The sequence below is a fragment of the Penicillium oxalicum genome, chromosome VI (assembly GCF_001723175.1).
Source record: "Penicillium oxalicum strain HP7-1 chromosome VI, whole genome shotgun sequence".
NCBI classification, from domain to species: domain Eukaryota; kingdom Fungi; phylum Ascomycota; class Eurotiomycetes; order Eurotiales; family Aspergillaceae; genus Penicillium; species Penicillium oxalicum.
The window spans coordinates 2870538-2891768 of record NC_064655.1 but is presented as its reverse complement, the minus strand read 5'-3'; the positions used below and the strand labels follow the sequence as shown (position 1 = coordinate 2891768).

General features: G+C 53.9%; 1 protein-coding gene across 1 annotated transcript; it reads right to left on the bottom strand.

Moving 5' to 3' along the window:
• Window positions 1–110: 110 nt before the first annotated feature.
• On the bottom strand, window positions 111–20073 carry POX_f08218 (uncharacterized protein; the record flags this gene model as incomplete). The annotated part of the gene is made up of 5 exons (XM_050116998.1): window positions 111–1649; window positions 1762–3890; window positions 3955–9154; window positions 9211–13653; window positions 13918–20073. The coding sequence occupies 5 exons, from the start codon at window positions 20071–20073 to the stop codon at window positions 111–113; spliced, it is 19467 nt and encodes a 6488-aa protein (XP_049967137.1).
• Window positions 20074–21231: the final 1158 nt, after the last annotated feature.

Genomic DNA, 21231 nt, shown 5'->3' with positions numbered 1-21231 from the left:
AGGGGGGAATAAGTAAAAAGGGGAATAGAGCATGAAATAGACGCGGATCCAGATGGGGTGCACGTGGAAACGATGAATGGACAGAACAGTCAAGATCAGAGTGTGACGCCTCAGATCACGTTGCTCATATCCATCACTGAGGGAGGAGCCATACTCGGGGCAGCGCTATACACCGAGCGACCGTCCACCGACATGCGATCACCGCTCGTCATTTTGGACACACGCTTCTCCTTGCCAGGACGGGCGATAAGGACCTGCGCAGGGCAGACGACGACTTCATCATCGCCTTCACCGACGTCGTTACCCTTCTTGACGACTAGGGGGAAAAGCACAATGCGCACAACAGCTTGCTGAGCCTCAAGTTCGTCATTGGAGGTGGTCTCGCCACTGCGCTCATTCATCAGAGACGCGTTGAAATACACTTGGCGAGCCAGGTCCCCGTTGGTATCGTACTCTGGCTGGAGTGGGGGGAGCATAATGAACTCCGCGAGCTGCGTGCGCATCTCGAGAGAGAGATTGACGGCAACGCGGAGAACCTTGCGAAGGGACTCTAAGAGTTGGGCTTCCACCTGTGACGGGGGTGGAAGCACCCTAGAGAGGGTACTGAAAATTTCTTGAGCGACGGTTTCAGTGTCGCTTTGACGCTGGGCAGCGAACGCCGGGCGCTTTGAGAGCAGGGTCAAAGTGGTTGCACGCCAGCGATGGACCGCATGACGAGGACCCACTTCGCTGAGTTGCTTCTCGAGTGACTTGAGCTTTTGGCGTTGCTCCCGATCCATGCCAAATAGGTAGCGAGTGAAAATGTACTCCCACACCATGGTCATGACGACTGACATAAATACATCACGGCGACGGACACGATCGGAGAGGTAGGTATCGGCGTCAGAACCGTCGAGTAGGGCGTTGTCGAAGCGATCGGCAATCTTCTCATCGCGTAGCTCGCTCAGAGCACGGCAGCGACGGTGATCAGAATGCTTGGAGAAGCGGAGCACCCACTGCTGGACATGGCCACATAGCTTCTGGCACGCGGCATCGAAGTAGTCCTCGTCGCGGAACACCAGGGTATCACTCTGCAAGGAGGAGGCGATCTGCTGTTGTAACTCTTTCACTTTATCACGAGCTTCCTCCAGCTCCTCGCGAAGACGTCGCAGCTCTGCGTCCTTTTGGGCCAAGGCGCTTTCGATCTCTTGTCTTACCCGGGCATCCATCTGGGCGGACAAGGCGTCATGCTGCGATCGCAAATCGTCCAATTGTCGGGTGGACGACTCGCGGACTTTGATGACCTCTTCGGCGTGAGCGGCAGCAAGAGCCGCATTGGACGCAGTCAACCCTTCATTTTCCTGCGTCAGTCGGCTCATCTCCCGCTGTAACCACTCGACGGAATTCTTCAGTTGTTCGACTTCGGCTTCCTTGTCCCGCAAATCCGCGCCGCTGGAATTAAGAGCCCGGTCGCTCTTTCGACGAGCGACACTGGCATTGCGTAATTTGTCTTCGGCTTCATCCCGAGCAGAAATGAGCAGGCGATTCTCCGAGATGAGCTGGTCAAGACGCGCCTCCATTTCCTGGAGGTGTTGCATACTCCGCCGTCGGCGCACACTCGGCGGTCGGCTGGGCGACCGCGGGGAGCTGGGAGTCTCGCCCCATCCCTCCTAGAAAACGTTAGTAAACAAAGCACGGCCAGCCGGTCGCAAATCCACCGTGACCACTGTGAAGGGGACGGAAAAAACTCTTCCCCAAATTTCAAAATAGAAAATGACTTACATAGACATCCGACATATTTCGCAAAGGACGTTTGCCCTTATCGGTGACGGGGTCGTAGGAGGAAGAGGAGGGAAGTTGGTCGAGATCGAGACTGGGGGAAGGCTGGGAAGAGCCTAGCGCTTTACTAGCGCCCGGCAGATCGCTGCTTGTGCTGCGGTTGGTGCGGCGCAACTTACCCTTGCTGCTGCTCGGCTTCAGCACAGGCATACCCTGCTCGGGGGTTTGGGTTAGTGCAGCACCGGGTTCACCGCCGCTTTGAGTGGCTTTCAAAAGGTCATCAAGGCTCTGAGATGGCCCAAGTCGTTCCTTCTCGGGGGTTGGCCAAGTCTCCCGTGCGATCGCATTGTCCGTGAATTTTCGCACGGGCGTGTGAGGCCGCGGCAGAACGTGCTCTGGCTTCATTTCCAGACGGGGTGTACCTCCACGACCCATAGATGGCGAGTGCCCGTCCCCTGGCTGCTCCGCGATGGGATGCAGCGGAGTCCGGGGTCGGACGTGAGCTTCCTCGTGCGGTCCAAATAGTGAACGAGGAGGAGAGGAGCTTGCAGCTGGGCTGGTCTGTTCTTCCAAGTTCCACATTCGCGGAGTCTGTTGGTGTCGCCCACGGATCACTGAAGGGGTTCGCCGTAATTCACATGGGGATTCTTGGCCTTGATCCATTTGGGATGGTAACAAGTGTCGAAGTGAGGGCGTGTTTGGAGTTTCGGTCGACGGCATGGGTGACGGTTCCATAGAGATGTCACGATCTTGCAATGCCACGGTTTCTGGGAAAAGAGTAGATTCCTGTGTATTCTCTTTCGCATTGTCGGTAAGAACCGTAGTCGATGGCGCCTTCATCTCACTCTGCGAAATGGGTTTGGGGTCAAGAACAAGACTTTGGGATACATCGTCTTTAGCCTGGGGTGCCTCCGAGACCGAGGTCGCAAGGTCGCGACCTGTTTGTAAATTTTGAAGGGTCTCATCTCGAGCTTCGTCTTTTGGCGACAAGTGGTCCTTGTCCAATGCCGACCGTCGAAATCCTCCGCGCTCCAGTTCAGGGAATAAACTGGCAATTTTTGAGCCACCAGGCGTTGTGGTGCGAATGGGTGCCTCGGTCTCAATCTCAGGATGCTCTGGCGTCGGTGGGAGTCCCTGGGCCCCGCTATTGCTCACTTCCTGGACGGGACTTGGGTCATTATCAGGCAGCTGATCCTCAAGTCCAGCCGCTACGGACTGATCTGACTTGCGCCTGCTCTTCGCCCTTTGCTCGCCTGTCTTGCTGTGAGACGTGGAAAGCCCCTCGCTCTGACTTTTGATAGAGCCCGGCTGTGTCTCCGATCTAGCCTCTTGCAGGGCCGACGGAATGGCAGACTCGTCAAATTCTTCGATTATTTCAGATTCCGGCATTGAAGCCACGATTTCAGGTTCAGGGATCCTTTCATGTGAAGGCTCGTCCTCGTGCTTATGGCCCTCCTCCCATTCGATCGCCGGCCAATCCTCGTCGTCTGGCTTTTTTCCCGACTCGGGCGTGGCGATAGTGGCATTTATCTCGCTGGCTAGCCCAGGACCTGCATCAGAGGCTGATTGTTCGGTAAGAGCACTGACGGGTTGTCCATCCCCGGAGGATTGAGCGTTCACATCCTTGCTCGCTTGCTTGGCCTTTTTGGCCTTTTTCTTTGAAGCTTTCCGCGGCAAGGATGATTCCGGCTCGGGATCAACCTTTTCAACCTTTTGCTCGTCGACAAGAATTTGGCCGCTTGCAATCTCGCGTTGCTGCTCGGAAGCGGGATGCTGTCCTTCTGAAATTTCAGCGGAAAGTTCATGCTCAGGCTCAACGTCTCGTGTTGAATCTCGCTCGTGCGTTGGACCTGTTGGTAACGCCGACTCGGTTGGCAAATCGCGAACATGCTTGTCCAGAGATGCTGGCTGTTCAGCGTCAATTTCTTCGGGCAAAATAGCCACTGCGCTTGGACGAGAAGAATCTACGTTCTCAGGTTCCGGGGCTTCTGACTCTGTAGAGGCGTTCTTCTTGGCTTTGCGCTTTTCTTTCTTGGACATCTTGCGAGGGAGAAGGCCTTCTTGTTCTGTCTCGCCAGGCTTATCCACCGAACAGTCATTGACAGTGTTGGACACTGTTGCTGGGTCAGAATCTGGGACAAATGATTAGCCTCGAGTTTCTGATCACAGTAAACTTGCTGAAATAGGTTCACTTACTCTTAGCTGTATCTTGTTCTTCGATTGGCAGACCGGCAGAAGCCTGTTCCGAAGAAGCAATGGCAACGGCCCCAACCCGAGTCTCAATATGTTCATCACCAACCGGAGCATTAGGGTCAGCCTGGAGCCCTGTAGTTGGTCGCGCGGATTCTGTAACCTCTGAAGCCAAGGGCTCCTCTGGAAAGCCAGGTGTAGGGCTGCCAGGAGACTCCTTTGACCGTGGTTGGGCAGATGTAGCTTCCGGAATGGCCGCTGCCGTGAGATCCGTGGAAGCCTCGATCGACTGGTGAGGGTCGACGATTACATCCGACTCAACTTGTTTCTTGAGCCAGCGTTTCTCTTTCTTAGAGAGCTTCCGGTTGACTGGAACCTCTGCAACAGACTGCTCAGTCACAGGTTCCTCGGCTCGCGGGGCCTCAAGCGCTGATTCTGCATGCATCTGATTCTTGACACGAGGCTCCTGATGAACTGGGCCCTCAAAAATCAGATCACCGATCTCTGGCTTCGAATCCCGGACTGCTGATTCGCTAGCTTCCACTTTTTCGACTTTTGACTGCGCCGTGACTGGTTCGGTTGGTTGAGACCCCTCGATTGAAGAAGTTTCAACCTGCTGCTCCTGCGTCGTCGGTTCGGCAACCATTGATTCCTCGACCTCGTGCTTCGGCTCCTCAGCCGTGTCCTCAATGACCTCGGGATCATGGTCTTCAACCGCCGACTCTTCGACTTTAGGTTCTTCGGCGAATGACCCCTCGGTACCCAGCTCTGTGACTACTGGTGTCTCAGTCGTGAATTGTCTGGCTAGCATATCCTCATCTGCTGGCTCTTCAACCGCCGGTGACTCGGAGACGAGACCTTCAACCTTCCGTTCATTGATTTCGGGTGCTTGAAACCACATCACATGAGCCCTTCCCTCTTCAGGAGTTTGCTCGGTAACATCCAGTCCTTCGAGTTCTGCCCGCTGATGCACGACTTCCCTGGTAGGCTCGCAGATTTCTCCCTGAAAATCCGTTGGCGTTGTAGAGTCAATCATAGGAATTGCCCTCTGGGTAACCGTGTCCACGTCTATTTGAGAATAGTGCAGTCGATTGCCGGTCATGTGGTCTGCCTCTGGCTGAGTGATGTCTGTTCCTTCGACTCGATCAGGAATCACGTTGGAGATATCGATCTCAGAAATTGGATGTTGGGCGAAATCGGGTTGGAGCTCTGCAGCTCTCGTTTCCTCGGCTTCGAGAGCCGCGGCTGCGGCTGCAGCTTTCCTCTTCTCTTTCTTGCTCAACTTCTTCTTACTCAAAGGAGGCTGTTCTCCAGCTAGCTGATCATTCGATGCGAGAGGCACCTCAGCCACTGGCGGAGATGGAAAGGCCTGTTCACTTGCTTCCGTGATGGAAGGGATGAGGCCGAAATTCGAGTCTTTCAAGTCGAGATTTTCTGACTCGTTTTGTAGTATATGCGGAGTCGCGACGTCGGCGTTTGAAACCTCGGGCTGCGCTTCATCGTCGGTAGGAAGCCCTGTTTGTGTGATCTGCGCATCCGGAATCAAAAACTGCATGAAAGTATTACTTGACGGGTCGTGGGGAGCGTCGTCATATTGGGCGCTTGCGTCAGATTCTTGAGTACTGGGGGTAGGAATCAATCCGCCCCTCTCCACTGACTTGACGCTTTCTTGCTGTGGAAGTGAGATCGGATCCTCAGAGTCCTTTTGCTCGGCAAGTAACATCTGACGTTGCTTCTGCTTCTTCCTCTCTTTTTTGCTCAGTTTCACAGACTTGGAGGGCTCTTCTGCTGGCTCGACCTCGGGTTCAGGCTCAGGAACTGGGTTCGATCCTGATGGCTTCCCATCTTGGCCTTGAGCCCCCGCGTCTTGCAGCTCAGGGTTATCGATTTTAGTGCCCTCTTTTCCAGTCGATGGAGTTGAGGTTTTGTGAGAGGAAATTTCTAGACCTGGCCCCGAGGCGAAAGTCGACCCGATATCTGACTGAGGGCCCGTGTCTTCGCTCGGAGTGTTAAAGGGTTCTGGTTGTTCTTCATCGGTTGATGGCATTAGGACGGCCGTCGCTTCTTCGACTGGCTCTTGTACCTTGTCGTCATCGATCTGCTCCTTGGAAAGGGCCGAGTCCTCAACATTTTCTGCTCTTTTTGAATCGGTGATATGTATCTCGCCTGCCGAATCTTCTTCAACTGGTGGGACGAGCTCCGTTGATCCATGAACAATATCTTCGCGGGGCATTTCCTCCTCCGATGCGGCATTTTGCAAAGTTGAGCCATCGCCTTCATTCGATGAAATTTGAGGCTCCCTCAACTCACTGACGTCCTCAGTCTGATCTGCATCCGGCTGCTGGGTAGCTGGGAGGGTACTTTCGGCTGCCTGCACATCATATATCGGCTCGTCTGTGCCACCGCCCCGCTCGGTCACTAGCTGGAAAGCCTCACTCAACGAGTCAATCTCTAGCTGCGGCTGCTCTACCTGCGAAGACAAGAACTCATCAGTCGAAGCTAAATTATTTTCCGGCGTCACGGGCGCTTCCTTGTCGTGGGACTGAAGTTCTTTACCGTCATTCTCCGCAGGCGAGCTTGCCGTCACGGTGTCGGAGACCCCCCGTGATGATTTTTCGGTCCCATCTTGACCTTCTGTTACCGGACTGAGAGGCATGTCTCCTTCGCCGTCCAGAGCTTTTGACTGTCGTTTCTTTTCTTTTTTCTTCAGCTTTCGCTTCTCCTTGGCGGTCAATGGAGGCTCCTCTGTGGTCTGCTCTGTCGCTTGATCGGGCTGCCCGAGTTGCTCGCTATTGGAGGGTTTCTCGATCGGGGAGGTCTCGATGTTTGTGCTGGGAACAGTTGCTAGTGCTGGTTCAGTTGTGGCTTCAGGCTCAACGCCTTCATCCACTAGCAGCTGCTTTAATTGGTCAGATGTCTGGGACTCGGAAACCTGGACCGGTTCTTGGGAAACGTCTTGTCCGCCGTCCTCAACAGTCTCTTCCTTAACATCTGAATCCTTGATGAATGATTCGGCATCTGCGGGCTGCTCAGCCGGAATCGCCTCGGGTTGTGCTAGGGCTTCCGTTTCTTGACTCTGCGCCGCTGGAGAGGACAGCTCCTCTGCTAAGTCTACTGACTTGGATTTTTTTTTCTCCTTTTTTTTCAACTTCCGACGTTCCTTGGCTGATAAACCATCATCGCCAGTAGACTCAGCCACATCATCCTTTCGAGCAAGCGACTCCTCGACGGCGTCATTGCTCGCGGCATTCAGGATTTGCGCGTCCGGCGTAGCGTCAATTAGTTGGTCATCTTTGGAGTGATCCGCATCAGTGATGACTGGCTCTTCCGCTGGAGCTTCCGCTGGAGCTTCCGCTGGAGCTTCCGCTTCTTTATCATCTTTCCGAGCTTGAGCAGCTACTGCTTCCTCCACCACTTTCAAAAGAGCTGGCTGAGTGAAAGACTCGACAGAAGGGATGTCCGAGGCCTTTGAATCTGGAGCATGATTAGCCCTGACATCCTCCGGACTCTGCTCAGTGTCGTTGGATGCTTGGTCGACAGAGGCTTGGGTTGTAGAATTAGTCTGCAGGTCGCCCAATGCACCACTCGGGTCCTGTTCTTTCTCGGACTGGGGCTCTGATTGATCACCGCCAGCTTCTTGGTCGAACGCAACAGACTTGCGTTTCTTTTTATCCTTCTTAGCCTTTCGCTTTTGAGCAGCGGTCATTGGCGCTTCCTCCTCAGCCGCTTGGTTGGTTTCTCCCGTAACGTCAGCTTCTTGGTTTTCGAGCGTGGTATCTTTGGCAGCCATTTCTTCAGTGGGTTCTTGCTCACTCGCCGCAGGCTGGTTGACAGCCTCTGTCTGCTCAAGTTCTTGCTTGGCCGCGGTTTCCAGATGTTCTGGGATTGAGGGTGCAGCTGCCTCGACGGGATCAGCTGGGTCTTCAGGGACAGCGCTTGAAACATCATCGGACGAGGTCAATTCAATGGCCTGACTGGAAGCAGCATCCAAAGGCTCAGCTTGTCCAGCCTCCTCTTCCTTGGCATTGGGCTGGGCCTGCGAGTCCTCGTCGACAGAAGAAGACTTGTTCTTCTTCTTTTTCTTCTTCTTATCCTTCTTTGTGAGAACATCAACTGTTTCAGCTGTATCGGATTGATCTTGAATTTCCTCGTCAAGTGGTTGACGTTCTGACACTTCCGCTGGAGCGGCGTCGTCATTTCGAGAGCCCACACCGGACGGCGGTTGGACCCATTCAGCCACAGTGTTCGATTCCTCCATGGACTCTGTTTTCAGTGCCTCCGAGGAGTCGAGATTAGGATTCGCGACAGGCTCGATGGAATTGGCAAGTTCAGCACTCTCGGCTTGAGCGTCTGCAGCGGGAGTATCGGATGATTCAGCGCGTGGCTCAACTTTCGGCTCGGCGATCGCAGGGGTTTCGGCCCAAGAACCTTGATCTTCTTCATTCTGAGTTCCAAAGGAAGTCCGAGGCTCCCTGGAATCCAGCTCACGCTCTTCTTGGACAGTTTCTACGTCTGTTGCAGCGTCGACCGCACTAACCAGATTCTCGGTAGGAGGGCTAATCTCCGAAATTGCGGCTGTTTCTACCGTTTCCTCTTTCTGATCATGAGAAGGAGCATCGGCCTCCGCGGAGGATTGCTCATCCATTGGCGTAGATTGTCGCTTCTGTTGCTTCTTTTTTTCTTTCTTCGCCTTCTTCTTCTGTGCGGCAGTCAAAGGGACCTCCGCGTCAACCGAAGGTTCTTCGGCGAGAATTGCTGGGGGATTTGGGGCTTCAGTTGGGGGACCTTGGTCTAAGGAAGCATCCCCGTCTTTCTCGGGATCATCATAATCCTGTTCCTTCTCGGTCTCGGCTGGGATGGTGGATTCGTTCGAAACAGGCGCTTCCTCGCTGAGAGCGACCTCGATTTCTGCTGGTATGTCATCTTGAGTGGCATGCTGAGGATCATTTACGAGAGTTTCGGTGGGAATCTCATCTTTACCAAATTGGGAAAGCTGAAACTCCTCAGGAAGAACAGTAGGGTCGCTTGTGATCGATTCCTGCTCTTGAAGGGGCTCTTGGCTGATCTGAAGGGTCTTGGCATCTGGAATAGAAGGCGCCTCCGTGGCTGTCGCTTCTTGAATTTCCTTGCTTTCTTCTTGCTGCTGCTGCTGCTGTTTCTTCTTTGCCTTCTTAGCCTTCTTTTTTTCGGCGGCCGTCATGGGAATCTGAGACCTCGATCGACGATGGATTCTGGTCCCGTGGCATCCTTAGAGGCAATAACCTCATCAACAGTGGGTGCAGTCTCCAGTCCTTCAGAAGAGTCTGCTGGCCCAGCTTGCAGCACTGGGGGCTGATCAGAGGTATCCTCTGCTGGCAGACTATTCATTTCAGGATTGGGACGCTGGTCTTCGGCGAGAATTTCATCGTTTACAGTTTCCTTGATGACGGAAGAAGTTCCCCCAACATCCTCAACAATATCCTCTGGTCGAGATTCAACCTGAATTGTGGAGGGCTCGGTTGGCGCAGTTGGTTCAGCTGAGGCTATTATTTCGGCAGATTGAGCTTCCTCCTTTGGAGACTCTACTATCTCGGAGGGTGCAGACATAGCATCGGTCGTGTCACCAGGTTGCGGATCCGCTTTTTCTAGATGGAGAGATTTTTCCTCATCCTCCACAGACGTCATGCTTTGCTTTTGCTTCTTTTTCTTGTCCTTCTTTGCCTTCTTCTTTTGAGCCGCAGTAAGCTGAGCTTCAGCCTCGGCTTCGACCTCCCCTACCTGCGCATCCGGGACAGGAGCCGGGTCAGCCGCAGTGGCGGTGGACTCCATGGGCTCTGTAGGCTCTGTAGGCTCTGTAGGCTCTGTAGGCTCTGTAGGCTCTGTAGGCTCTGTAGGCTCTGCAGGCTCTGCAGGCTCTGTAGGCTCTGCAGGCGCTGTAGGCTGGGTACCCTCTGGAGCTCTAGCAGATTCAACCGCTTGTTCTCCGTCTTTATTGACCCCTTCAGACACCTCAGTCGGTGGCTCAAGTGCTGTTCCCTCAGTGACGGGGAAAACATCCTGATTTTCCGCTTCAAACCCAAGTTCAGAAACATCTCTTGGTTCTTCAAGAGCGGGAGATGATTTGCCTTCCACAAAGTTTTTTGGCTGGAGCTCAGTGCTTTCGACAGGCTTCACTTCCTCGCCCAAAGAAGCTGCAGCCTGCTTTTGCTTCTTTTTCTTGTCCTTCTTCGCCTTTTTCTTTTGAGCCGAAGAGAGCTGAGCGTCAGCCTCAAGCTCTGGTGTTGACTGATCTGCAGGATTCTCAACATCCTGAGCAAGAGACTGATCGGCGACGTGTAAGGCGGACTCTGTAGTATCTATAGGCCGTCCAGCCTCTGGGGTTCCAGCAGACTCGGTGACTGGGTCTGTCTCGTTACTAGCTCTCTCAGTGACCTCAGGCTGTGGCTCGAGAGCTGAGACAATCTCAACCGTGACTGGCTCTTCGATTGCAGCCCCAACTTCAGGCTTCAGGATGTCATTTGCCTCATCAGCAGTAGGAGCAGTTGATTCCTCCTGAACATTTTCTGGCTGAGGAGTATCCACAGACCCAGCAGGCTTTTCTTCGTCATCTGCGAGAGCTCCAGTTTGCTTCTGCTTCTTTTTCTTGTCCTTTTTAGCCTTTTTCTTCTGCGCTGAAGTAAGCTGGACGTCTGCTTCAGGCTCGGTCACGACCGCATTGTCTGTCTCCAGTGAAATTTCAGGAGCAGGTTGATCAGAAGTACGTGCAGAAGGCTCTGTGATATCGGTAGATTCCAACGCAAGTTCCTTGTTATTGGTACCAGCTTCGGCTGGTTCAACCTGTAGTGGAGTGACGGACTCATCGCTGACCAGGACGCTTTCTTCTTTTGTGACGTCAAGGATAGTGGCCAGAGATTGCTGCTCCTCGTTGGCAGCAGTGGACGACTGATCCTCCACTGTGTTCTCAGGGCGAGTCTGCTCGTCGCTCTGAGTAAGCTTCACATCTGCGGCGGTATCTGCTGGGCTTCGATCATTAGGCAATGAGGTAACCTCCCCTCCATTCCCAGGCTCTGACAATGTCTCTGGAATGGGAGAAGGAGTGTTCTCCTCAAAAGTGACAGACTTGCGCTTCTTTTTATCTTTCTTTGCTTTCTTTTTTTGCGCAGCGGTCAGGGGAATTTCGGGGGCCGGAATCACGTCTGTATCCTCTGGCGTTCCGTGGTCAGGTGCAGTACCAATAGAGACATCTGGATGGAAATCCTGGGGCTTCTCAGTCTCATAATCTAGTTCCGATGTAGCCTCTGGAATTGTCTTGTCCGCAGATTCTCCCGCAGGGGCCGTTGCATCTTCGATGACAGATACAGGCTCAATCAATCCTTCGTCTGCGCCGTGCTCTGCTGTATCTTTCTGTTGCTGAACCTTCTCAGTCTCAGTCAAATCCGCAGTGATAATTGGCTCTGTATCGTTGTTCTGCTGAGGGGGCTCAGACGTCTCGATCTGATCGATCTCTTTCTCGAAAGCAGAATCAGCTGGGGCTGCTTCGGTGTCTTTCAGCACGTCTTCAATAACATCTGTAGCGTTTTGAGGTGGAATCGGCTGATTAAACTCTGATGTGGCTGCAAGTAACTCAGTTTCTTGGTCTGAGGACTTGACTGGATCTGTTGAAGTCAAGACATCGCTTCTTTCAACCTCAGGCTCAGTTGCAGGCTGAGATTCGACTACCCCCGTTTGAATCACCACTTGCCCTGCTGCGACTGTGGACTCGACGGGAGTATGGTCGAGAGCAGTCTCTTCTTTCTCAACCTGTTCTAATTCTGGTACGGGCTCTTCGCCTTCTCCATTGGCCAGGACATGCTGATCTTCGGCAACCTGCGGGTTTACTGGATCTGCAACTGCCCCTTGTAGGCTTGGATCAAGCTTCCGCGCAATATGAGATGTCTCACTAGGCGCAGATGGAGATGTCTCATGTTTTTCAGAAACTGAAACGACATTAGCTTCTGTAAGGCTAAGATCCATGTCAGGTGCCTCGGTGGCGACCGGTGTGGAAGCCACGGCTTCGGCTTGCGATTGTTGCTCCGGTTCGCCTGCAGTTTCGGAAGACAATTCAGCAGAAGACTGGCTCTTCTTGTTCTTCTTCTTCTTTTTCTTCTTGGAGACTGAGGCAGTTGAAGGCTCCTCAGCGACTTCGTCGGTAGTCCCCGAGACCTCAATGGGCTGGCTAGGAGGCTTCTCTGTCACTGGTTCAGCGGTTGCAGAAGGCTCAATGGGCTGGCTAGGAGGCTCCTCTGTCACAGGTTCAAAAGTTGCTGAAGTCTCAATGGACCGTGTATTTTCCTTTGCAGCCTCACTAGGTAGACCATCACGAGATTCAGGCTGGACATCGGTGGTTTTGGATTTGAAGGTTGAACCGATTCCAAGATCATTGGGTGTAGAGTTCTCGACTGCGGTGCCAGGCTCACCAACGCTCCCCTCGCTTTCCCGTCTCGTAGCCGCCTCTGCTGCAACGGCGGCACTCACAATAGTAGCAAACTCACCGATGTTGTGAGCCGCGCTAGATGATCTTTCGGCGTCCTGCTCTGGGGGAAACTCGTCTTCGGGGGTCTGCCACTGTTCATCGTCTGCGTCTGGCGTCAAGGAGGTAGTTTGGTTGTCATGATCGTCAGTGGCAGCGATTGCAGTAGCATCGACGGCACCCGAACATTCAAGACGCTGATCGACATTCCCAGTATCAAAAGGCTTGGATGCTTCGGTTGCAGCTCTTGCTCCATTCAGATCTCTAACTCCCACAACTGAACCCTCAGTGGAAGGTAGAGTCATCAAGTCAGGCGATCCAGGCACCTCGGGAAACATTTCTGGATTTTGAAGAAGCTCAGAGGGCGAGTGAAATTCATACGGGGGTTTGCTCTTCTTAGTACCAGGAGATGTGCCAAAATCACCTGCGGTTGGGGTAGCTTGCTGCGAATCTAGCAAGTCCCCGTCTTCATGGTCATTGGCGCGGGAAGTCGATATCGTCAGGCTCGGTCTACGACCCTGCATCATAGATGGGGTTGTATCTTGAGGTTCCCAGCTATACATGCCATCATCATTCTGCAAAGATTGGAGGTTGTCGAAGGAGGGAGATCGAGATGAGCTCTTGCTGGAAGGAAGAGACGGCAAAACCTGGTCTGGCTCGACTAGATCGCCCTTTGAGGAACCGTGGCGCTCAACGAGCCATAGAGGTCGAATCTCGCGCGATCTGAACTCCACAGAATTTGGCCGGCGGTGTCGGGTCTGGGTTGGAGAGGTAGATGTTGGAGAGTCACTTCCAGTGGCGGAAGGAGGAACTGGTACAGCACGAGACAAGCCTGGCGATGTTGGCGGTCGTCGAAAATGCAAAGGTACAGCAGTTGGTGATTCTGCGACTGAGCGGGCCATAGATGAGCGACGCTGGGCGAGTGATTGATCTAGATTATCGATCATACGCGGCGATGATGGTCTACTCTGAGACTTCGGTGCCATATCGATGGCACGCTCCGCGACAGGAGGCGACGTCGAACGACTTCTAGGGCGCTGATGAAGGAGTTTGTCCGCCAGAATCATTCCAGCAGTAGCAGCCACGGCACTACCAATGGCAGTGCTAACTCCCGAAGCACCGTGCTCATCGCTCTGTGCCTCGGGGGGGATTTCGGGGCGCTCGACTAAATAAGATTGCTCCTGGTCGTCATGCTTATTTTTCGAATGTTCTTCGTCCTGCACATGGAATAGCACCAAAAGAAAACGCTTAGCATTATTTTCTCATTTCACGCGATTAAGAAGAACCACTTCAATGCCGATAGGGGTAGATCGATGCTTTGCTCTTGAAGAACCGAACGGAGTAAGGCAAAGAGGGTGAGAAGCAAGGGAATAAATCAAAAAGCACAACATGGGTAGAAACAACTACATCGCACATAAAAGCGTACAATATCGGGGTCACATAAGATAAGTCAGTCATAAAGGAAATAATAGAGGCTATACCTTAGCAGAGTCTCGACGCTTGCCAGACTCGACAATGTCCTCGTATTTTTGTCGACGTCGGTCCTCCTTCTCTTGTCTGCGCGACCTGTAATCCTCCAAATTCGTGCCACCTTGGGTACTGCCTTCCTTGTCGGAGGCACCATCATTGAATTGATCGCCCCGGCTCGAGCTGCTGTGTCGAGAAGAACGCTTCTTACGGCGGCGTCTCTCATCATCATCAAGACCTGTTTCGGATACGGCATCACGAGACGGCTTCTTCTCTAGAGAGGAAGATCGGGACGATTGGTTGGACCGAGTGCGTCCTTCAGGGGCAGATACGCGAGAGCCAAAGATGCTCCGCAGGAAACTACCGCTCTTGTCCTTGTCTCTCTCGTCCTTACCATCCTTGCTGCGGCGCTTTTCACGGGCCTCGTCGATTCGGGCCGGAGATGAGCTCACCGACGCATTGTCGTCAAAGTCTTTGTCTCGCGATGAGCGGTGGCGATGTTTGCGGCGCTCCGACTTCTCTGGATCATCGACGGAGGTGATTGCCGAGCGGGCATCGTCATCTACGGAGAATGAATCGCTTTCACGCTTGGATCGTCGCCTGCGCCGCTCAGATTTCTCGTCATCTTCGTATGAAATAGCGGCAGGAGACGATACAACGGAAGCCTCCTCATCGCCATGATCGCGGGAAGACCGATGTCGGTGTTTTCGACGCTCCGATTTCTCACCATCATCAGGCAAAGTCACAGCAGATCTCGCATCATCATCGACAGAGAATGCATCACTCTCACGCTTGGAGCGACGACGCCGACGCTCCGACTTCTCACCATCTTCGGCATAGGGAGTAGTAGCGGGTGAAGAAATGATGGAGGCAGCTTCATCCAGATTTTTGTCACGGGATGGGTGATCGCTGTGTCTGTGCTGCGAGGCTTCATCAAGATCATCGCGTCGTGCGGGAGAGGGTGCTCCATGGTTCAAATACTCATTTTCGTCTTCTCTTGACTGACCATCGCCGTTTTTCATGACGAGGTACTCATCGTCACGAGAAACAAGGGGATCTTGGTCAACTTTTGTCCGATCATTCATCTGGTGATCAAGGATGTCGAGCGGAAGGACCGTCTCTCGCTCACGCGAGGAAATCTCACGAGATTTTTCAAAATCCAGGCTGGAGCGAGATGATTTCTTTGACTTGGGTCTCGTATTTTCACGCTCCATGGGTGCAGACACCACAGATCGCAGGTCCTGTTTAGGCAGATTTCGAGAGATATCCCCATCGTCGAAACTGCCAGGCATTGAGAACACGTCGTTTTCAGGCGACTCGGCTCGCGAAACCTTCCCGTTCGGTTGCTCGGTCGCTTCGCGAGACATAAAGTCAGCTTCAGGTCGTCCGGGAATCGGCCTTTCTTGATCCGCGAATTTGAATGCTTCCTTTAAGCGGGGCTCCTCATCCTCGCGGACCTCTTCAACTGACGGTTGTCTATCCTTAGATTTGCTGCGCACTTGATCGTCATCATTACCCTTCACAGACTCGCGTGAACGATCTGGTTGTATCGAAGAAGTCCATGGTGACCGGAGTGAATAAACGCCCTCGTCTTCAGACCCAGGAGGCGAAGTGCGAGTGTGGTATGTTGGGTCATTAATCACAACGGAGGGATCAAACCCAGCGGCTTGGGCGCCGGCAGCGGCAATAGCTGCAAACTCTATGTCGTCACCAAAATCATGCCTGTCACGAGCACTGGATGGCTGTTGTGACTGTGGCTCCGCCACGGAAATATTGCGAGTAACTTCTTCAATTGGTGAGTGAGGATCGTGTTCGGAAGACGATGGAATCTCATATTCATGTGTTTGATGAGGGCCCCACGAGACTCGCGACCCAGTCGAGGATCGGTCACGCTTTTGCCTGGGCTCTCCGGATTCATTGTAATCATGATAGTCATTTCGTCGTTCTGAGGGAGCCACTTGCTCTAGTTGTCGCTTATCGTGATCTCGATACTTGTCCTCGGTATGTTCGGCCACCTCGGCGCTCGGCTCAACAAGACTGACTGGTGAATTGCTTCCGCGGATCGAGCCGTTGGTACTATGTGGCGGGGTAGGATCGATAATATTTAGTTGAGGAACGGGCCAAGGGAGATCACTGCGTCCTTCGAATGGCTCTTGGGCAAACTGCGGTAAGTCACTGCGAGGTTCGTCGTTGTTCTTCTCGCGCTCACTAGAAGGCACAACTTCAATGACACGCGGCTGAGGGGCGTCATGTTTGCGGTCGTGTCGGCTTGAATCCTTGCTGTGACGAATCTCTTCCGGGGCGAAGAAGTCGGCATAATCATCATAGACTGGCTTTGCATGGATGGGTCGCGTAGAAGATGATTCTGTGCGATACTTGTAGTCCGATGACTTGGATTCCGGTAATTCATCTGATCGAGAACCGTAGTACGGCTGGGAGAAATCAGACCTAGAAATGACGGAGGAGTCACCACGCCTTTCAGCACGACGCTCAGCCCGGCGGTCTTGGTGTCGTGAGCTTGTTTCAGAGTAATCATCATCATGTCGCTTGCGAGAGGATTTCAGAGAGCCAATAATAGCCCCACCAATGGCTCCCATCGCGGCGGCTTCGGCCCAGGAAGCCGAGTCAATTTCTTTATCGCGGCTATCCTGACGCCTGTGTTCCTCGTCGAGATCGCGGCGTTCACGGTGTTCACGGCGTTCTTCTCGTTCACGGCGCTCTTCCCGTTCACGACGCTCTTCTCGCTCGCGACGTTCGTCTCGTTCGGCACCCTTACGAGCCAGCTCGGCTTCACGATCGATAAGCTGAACAGGCTCATGGCGGAACTCCTCTTGTGGTTCTCGGTCCCGGCGATCAAGACGGCGTTCACGCTCAGCTTGCTCTTCAGTCAGGTCGAATGACACGGAGGCTTGGTCTCGGGTGGTGGCTCGACGTTTCGGGGCGACCGCGGAAATTTCTGCCGTAGGGAAGACCGGTGAAGAGTCACTCCTATGAGGCCGACTGCGCTGACTGACGCTCACGTTGTCACGGGCCTGATCACGAGCGTAGTTGAAATCTCGCAGGCTCTGTGAATGTCCATGGTACTGCATGTAGTCGTTTGCGAAAATTGGCGGGACATTGTCTAAGCTATAGGCCGGAATAGACCCAGGATATGCGCCCTGAGACGAGTAGACGGCTTGGGAAACAGGTGTGTATGGCTGAGGTTGTTGAAGTGGAATAGGGCCCGGGCGAACCAACGGAGGCTGATTGCCTGATGCAACAGAGGGCGTAATTCTGGCAACATCGAACCTCGTGGGGTCAGATGTGGGCACTGGATAGACCTGTTGAAGGCTCTGCTCGCTGGGGGGGCGGCTATCCTGGCGGCGAGCCATGGAAGCAATCGCAGCCCCACCCAGTGCCCCAGCTCCAGCCGCAAGGAGCGCATCATTCGTTGACGACTTCTTGTCTTTGCTCTTCTTCTTGTTCTTCTTGCTGCGCCAACCCCATTTCCAACCACCACTGGAGTTCGAATCAGACGAGGATGAGCTGCTGCTGGCCCCGAATGCCAAAGCGGAGCTGACACTTGAAGAGGACTGCTCGTCGGACTCAGCGTCAATCCACTCGTCGTCATCCTTGGCCCCTGAACTGTATCGAGACGTGCGACTGTCTCGGGCACTCATGATTTGGCCTGCATTCCGACCACTTCGATGATGAGATGAGGCAGCAAGAGCAGTGGCAGTGGCTCCCAACCCCAAGAGAGCGGCGTCAATATCCTCATTCTTCTTGGCTTTTTTCTTCTGCAGCTTACCTGGCTTCTTAGCAAATCCGGTCCCAAACGCTAAATCAGCGTCAAGGGAGGAGGAGGAAGAAGAACCATTAAATGAAAAGAAACTCTTGGCTTTCTTGGACTTTCGCTTCTGTTTCAACTTCTTGCGGTTCTCAGATGTGGAGGTGAAAAAGGAAGTGAACCCCCCGGTAGACTTGGGAGAGGACCGAGAAACATCCACAAAAGATGTGCTCGATGACGATTCTTTGCGACGCTGATTTCGGTCGGGAGAGCGGCTGCGATCTCGGTGCTTCTTCGCAAGTGCCAAGGCGGCGTCGCTCACAGCTGCGCCAAGGGCGGCTTCTTTGACATAGGAGCGGTGACCTGAGCGAGACGACGACCTCGAGTGTGATCTTGAACGGGACCGTGAATGCGAATTGGCACGACGTTTGTGCTTACCATTGGAGTAACGCTCTCCAGAAGACGAACGATCAGAACGACGAGCTACACCATGAGAAGTGTAGCTCCTTCGATCTTCTTCGCGATGGTGCCTAGACTCGCGATATCTCGATGTATGGCCGGACCGAACACTGTAAGAGTCATCGAAATCTTTGCCAGTGAAAATGGACTTTGCTGCGTATCCAGCGAGCATGCCGGGGAGCCATGAGGAGGATTTCTTCGAAGAGCGTCGTCGGCCATTTCTTTCGTCGTCGGATGATTGATAACGTTCAAGCTTGTTGATCCGGGACGAGCTACCGCTGCTGTAACGATCGGCGGAGTGGCGACGCGGCCGATAATTGTGCCTGCGAGGCGCATTCATAGAGCTAGTTCCAGGCTCAAAGCAGTACTTGCACACGCCGATAGTTTCTGTGTAGTCCTCGAACCGACCAACACCTTCCGGATCCCGCCAAAAGTCAACAAACTTTGTCAGTGGATCCTTGTGTCGGTGCTGCATCGCTAGCGTGCTGGGCGGATAGAAGCCTGGGCTCTGGGCAACAAACGGTTGATATGATTGGACTGCGCCGGCACCGCCCGACATCATGGCATGATTGTGAGAAATTCCGTACTGCGCACCATGCTGAGGGTGTTGATGGGGATATTGTGGAGAATGCATTGGGCTGGAAGAGTCATGGTGGTGGCCGATCATGTACCCCGCTGCTGCACCTGCGGCAGCCATACCAATGCCGGCTCCGACACCATGAGAATGAGGAGGCTTCGTCGACGTTGGTTCGCCTTGTTGAGTGAATGGGTGCGAGTGATGATAAGCGGTTGATGAGGACGATTCGTGCTGGTAAGCTGCAGCTGCCTGTGACTCCTCGTATTCACCTATGCCATAACCCACGGCCCCAGTTGCAGTAGCCGGGGGGATCGCACCTGAAGAAAAAGGTCTTGACGGCTTGGATGGTCGGGACGACTGGCTAAGCTTGGGAGGTTTCGATGATGAACTGGCCGGTGGATCGATCTGCGAGGTGCTGTGTGGGACGTCATCGGTAAAATATGCGGCGGCGGCACCAACCTGGCCCAAACTGCTGGGTTCCGGTGGCGGATTAGCTGATGGGGAGGCAGTCATCAAGTGAGCTTGGCTATTTGGAATGATAGCAGGCTGTTGCGGCCGAACGCCCGGCTGATCATTCACCGACTGTCCTTGGTCGCCGTAATAGTCGGCAGCAGCCCCTGCTGGATTGTTGGGCGGGTAATAAGGTTGGGCGGTTCCGGACGGAAACTGACCAGGGAACTGCTGTTGCACGTGCGGGTCATACGAGGGCGACGAAGCATGGTCTAAAGGATGACCCGCAGAAATTGCGACAGGAGATTGAACGGTGTTGCCATATTGCGAGGGATATTGTTGTGCCGCCGTGTCAACAGGGAATTGGGCACCTGGAGCACTGGACGGCATGGCTGCCGAAGTGTGTGGGACATAGTGATCCCCCGAGTACGTGCGACTCCGATCGTGGTATTCACGATCGCGATACTCACGGCGACGCTCTCTGAACAGCTCATCTTCGTGCACATAGTCCTCATCGCGGCGACTGGAGCGCCTTCTCTCACGATCCCGACTTTCGGAACGATCGCGATCTCGGCGGCGGGTGCTCATGCTCTCGCGATTGCTATCTCTCCGTTTGGCGCCACGGTCAGAGGCCGTTCGATCGGGATAATCGATCACTTCGGGCTCGGCGGTTATGTAGGATGATGTGACAGACTCGCCGGCGACACTGGCTGGGCCGCGCCGCGAGCCTGATGAAGAAACAGGATAGGCCGACAAGTCGCCCAAGCCGCGATCACGGTCGTCACCCCGTGAGGATTTGCGGCTCGATGTTGACTTGGAATCGGTCTTGCGACGAACGAGCTTGTTGCCGGAGCTGGTGGTGCTGCGGGCATCCGAGCTGGATGCCGACCGGCCCCCGCCCATGAGGGCCTTGAACATGGCGGGCAATGATTCAGAGGAATGCCCAAACGGCACAGACCACCATGTGGAGGGAGGGAGGTGGTAAGGAATGTGGGAGAATTGAGAGTGCCGATGAAGTGAGTGAGCCCGCCGAGATGCAGATCAGACGATGATGATGAGTGATAATGAGGAGGTCGGGGAAGTAGTAGCAAAGTGGTGTGGCTGGACTCGATGATTGTTATGGTTTGTTTTGATGGGACGGCCAGTCCGGCAGCCTGCTGGGCCAGTAGTAAACAACGGGAGCTGAACCGTGGATCTTCAACACGGAAAGCCCCAAGCGGAGACCGGGCAGGACTGGGTCAGGCTACGAACGAACCCACTCTGCCCCGTGCAAGGGAAGTGTTGCTCAGGTTGCTGCGTTGATACTTGGATACGCTGGGCTGGTTGCTACCCAGCCGATCGCACTAGTCCCGCCTCGGCCCAAGCTTTTTGAAACTGGAGGGAATCTCGGAAAGTGAAATTGATCTGTATGTCAGTACTCAGCACTCACCGCTCGGAAGAACAACCTTAATGACCATGAGCGATGCCGCGCATCGATACTCGAAGTTTGGTGTGGACTCGGATGGTGCGCAGAGCCTGCAGAAGTCAATCGTCACTCGTGTCCTGCAGGAATTGAGAAGAGGAAAAAAAAAAAAGAGAGACGTGAGAAATTTTTGCTGTTGGGCTGGCTGGAGATGAACAGCTGTCCAACGCCGCCAACGCCGCCAAGTGGAGCGAATCAAAGTCGCGGTGAAGCCGCTCGCACGTGCCACCTGCAGCGCCAGAAGAGGATGAAGTCGAATTCTGGCAGTGGAAACAGGCACAACCTCTCAAGAAGACATTTCATGAAGCGCATCCGATGGGTATACGAGCTGCGGCAGGTCCAGACAGCATTGAACCATGGCTCTTGTCGGTAAATTGAATCGTACCTCTCCTAGAGTACTTGCATGTAGTCTGACTGATGAGCAAGGAGACCCAGTCCTTCCGAGTGGAACCGTATTGAGCATAAAATGGTCCACTCGGAAAAAGGTCTTGGGAGCAGGTGTCAAGGATATACAGAGATTTGCTGCCCGCCTCCGGAAGACCCTGCCCCCAAGGCTCGATTCTTTGACAATGCTCTCTGCTTCAAATGCGCCCTTCGGTGAGAGACGAGCTACA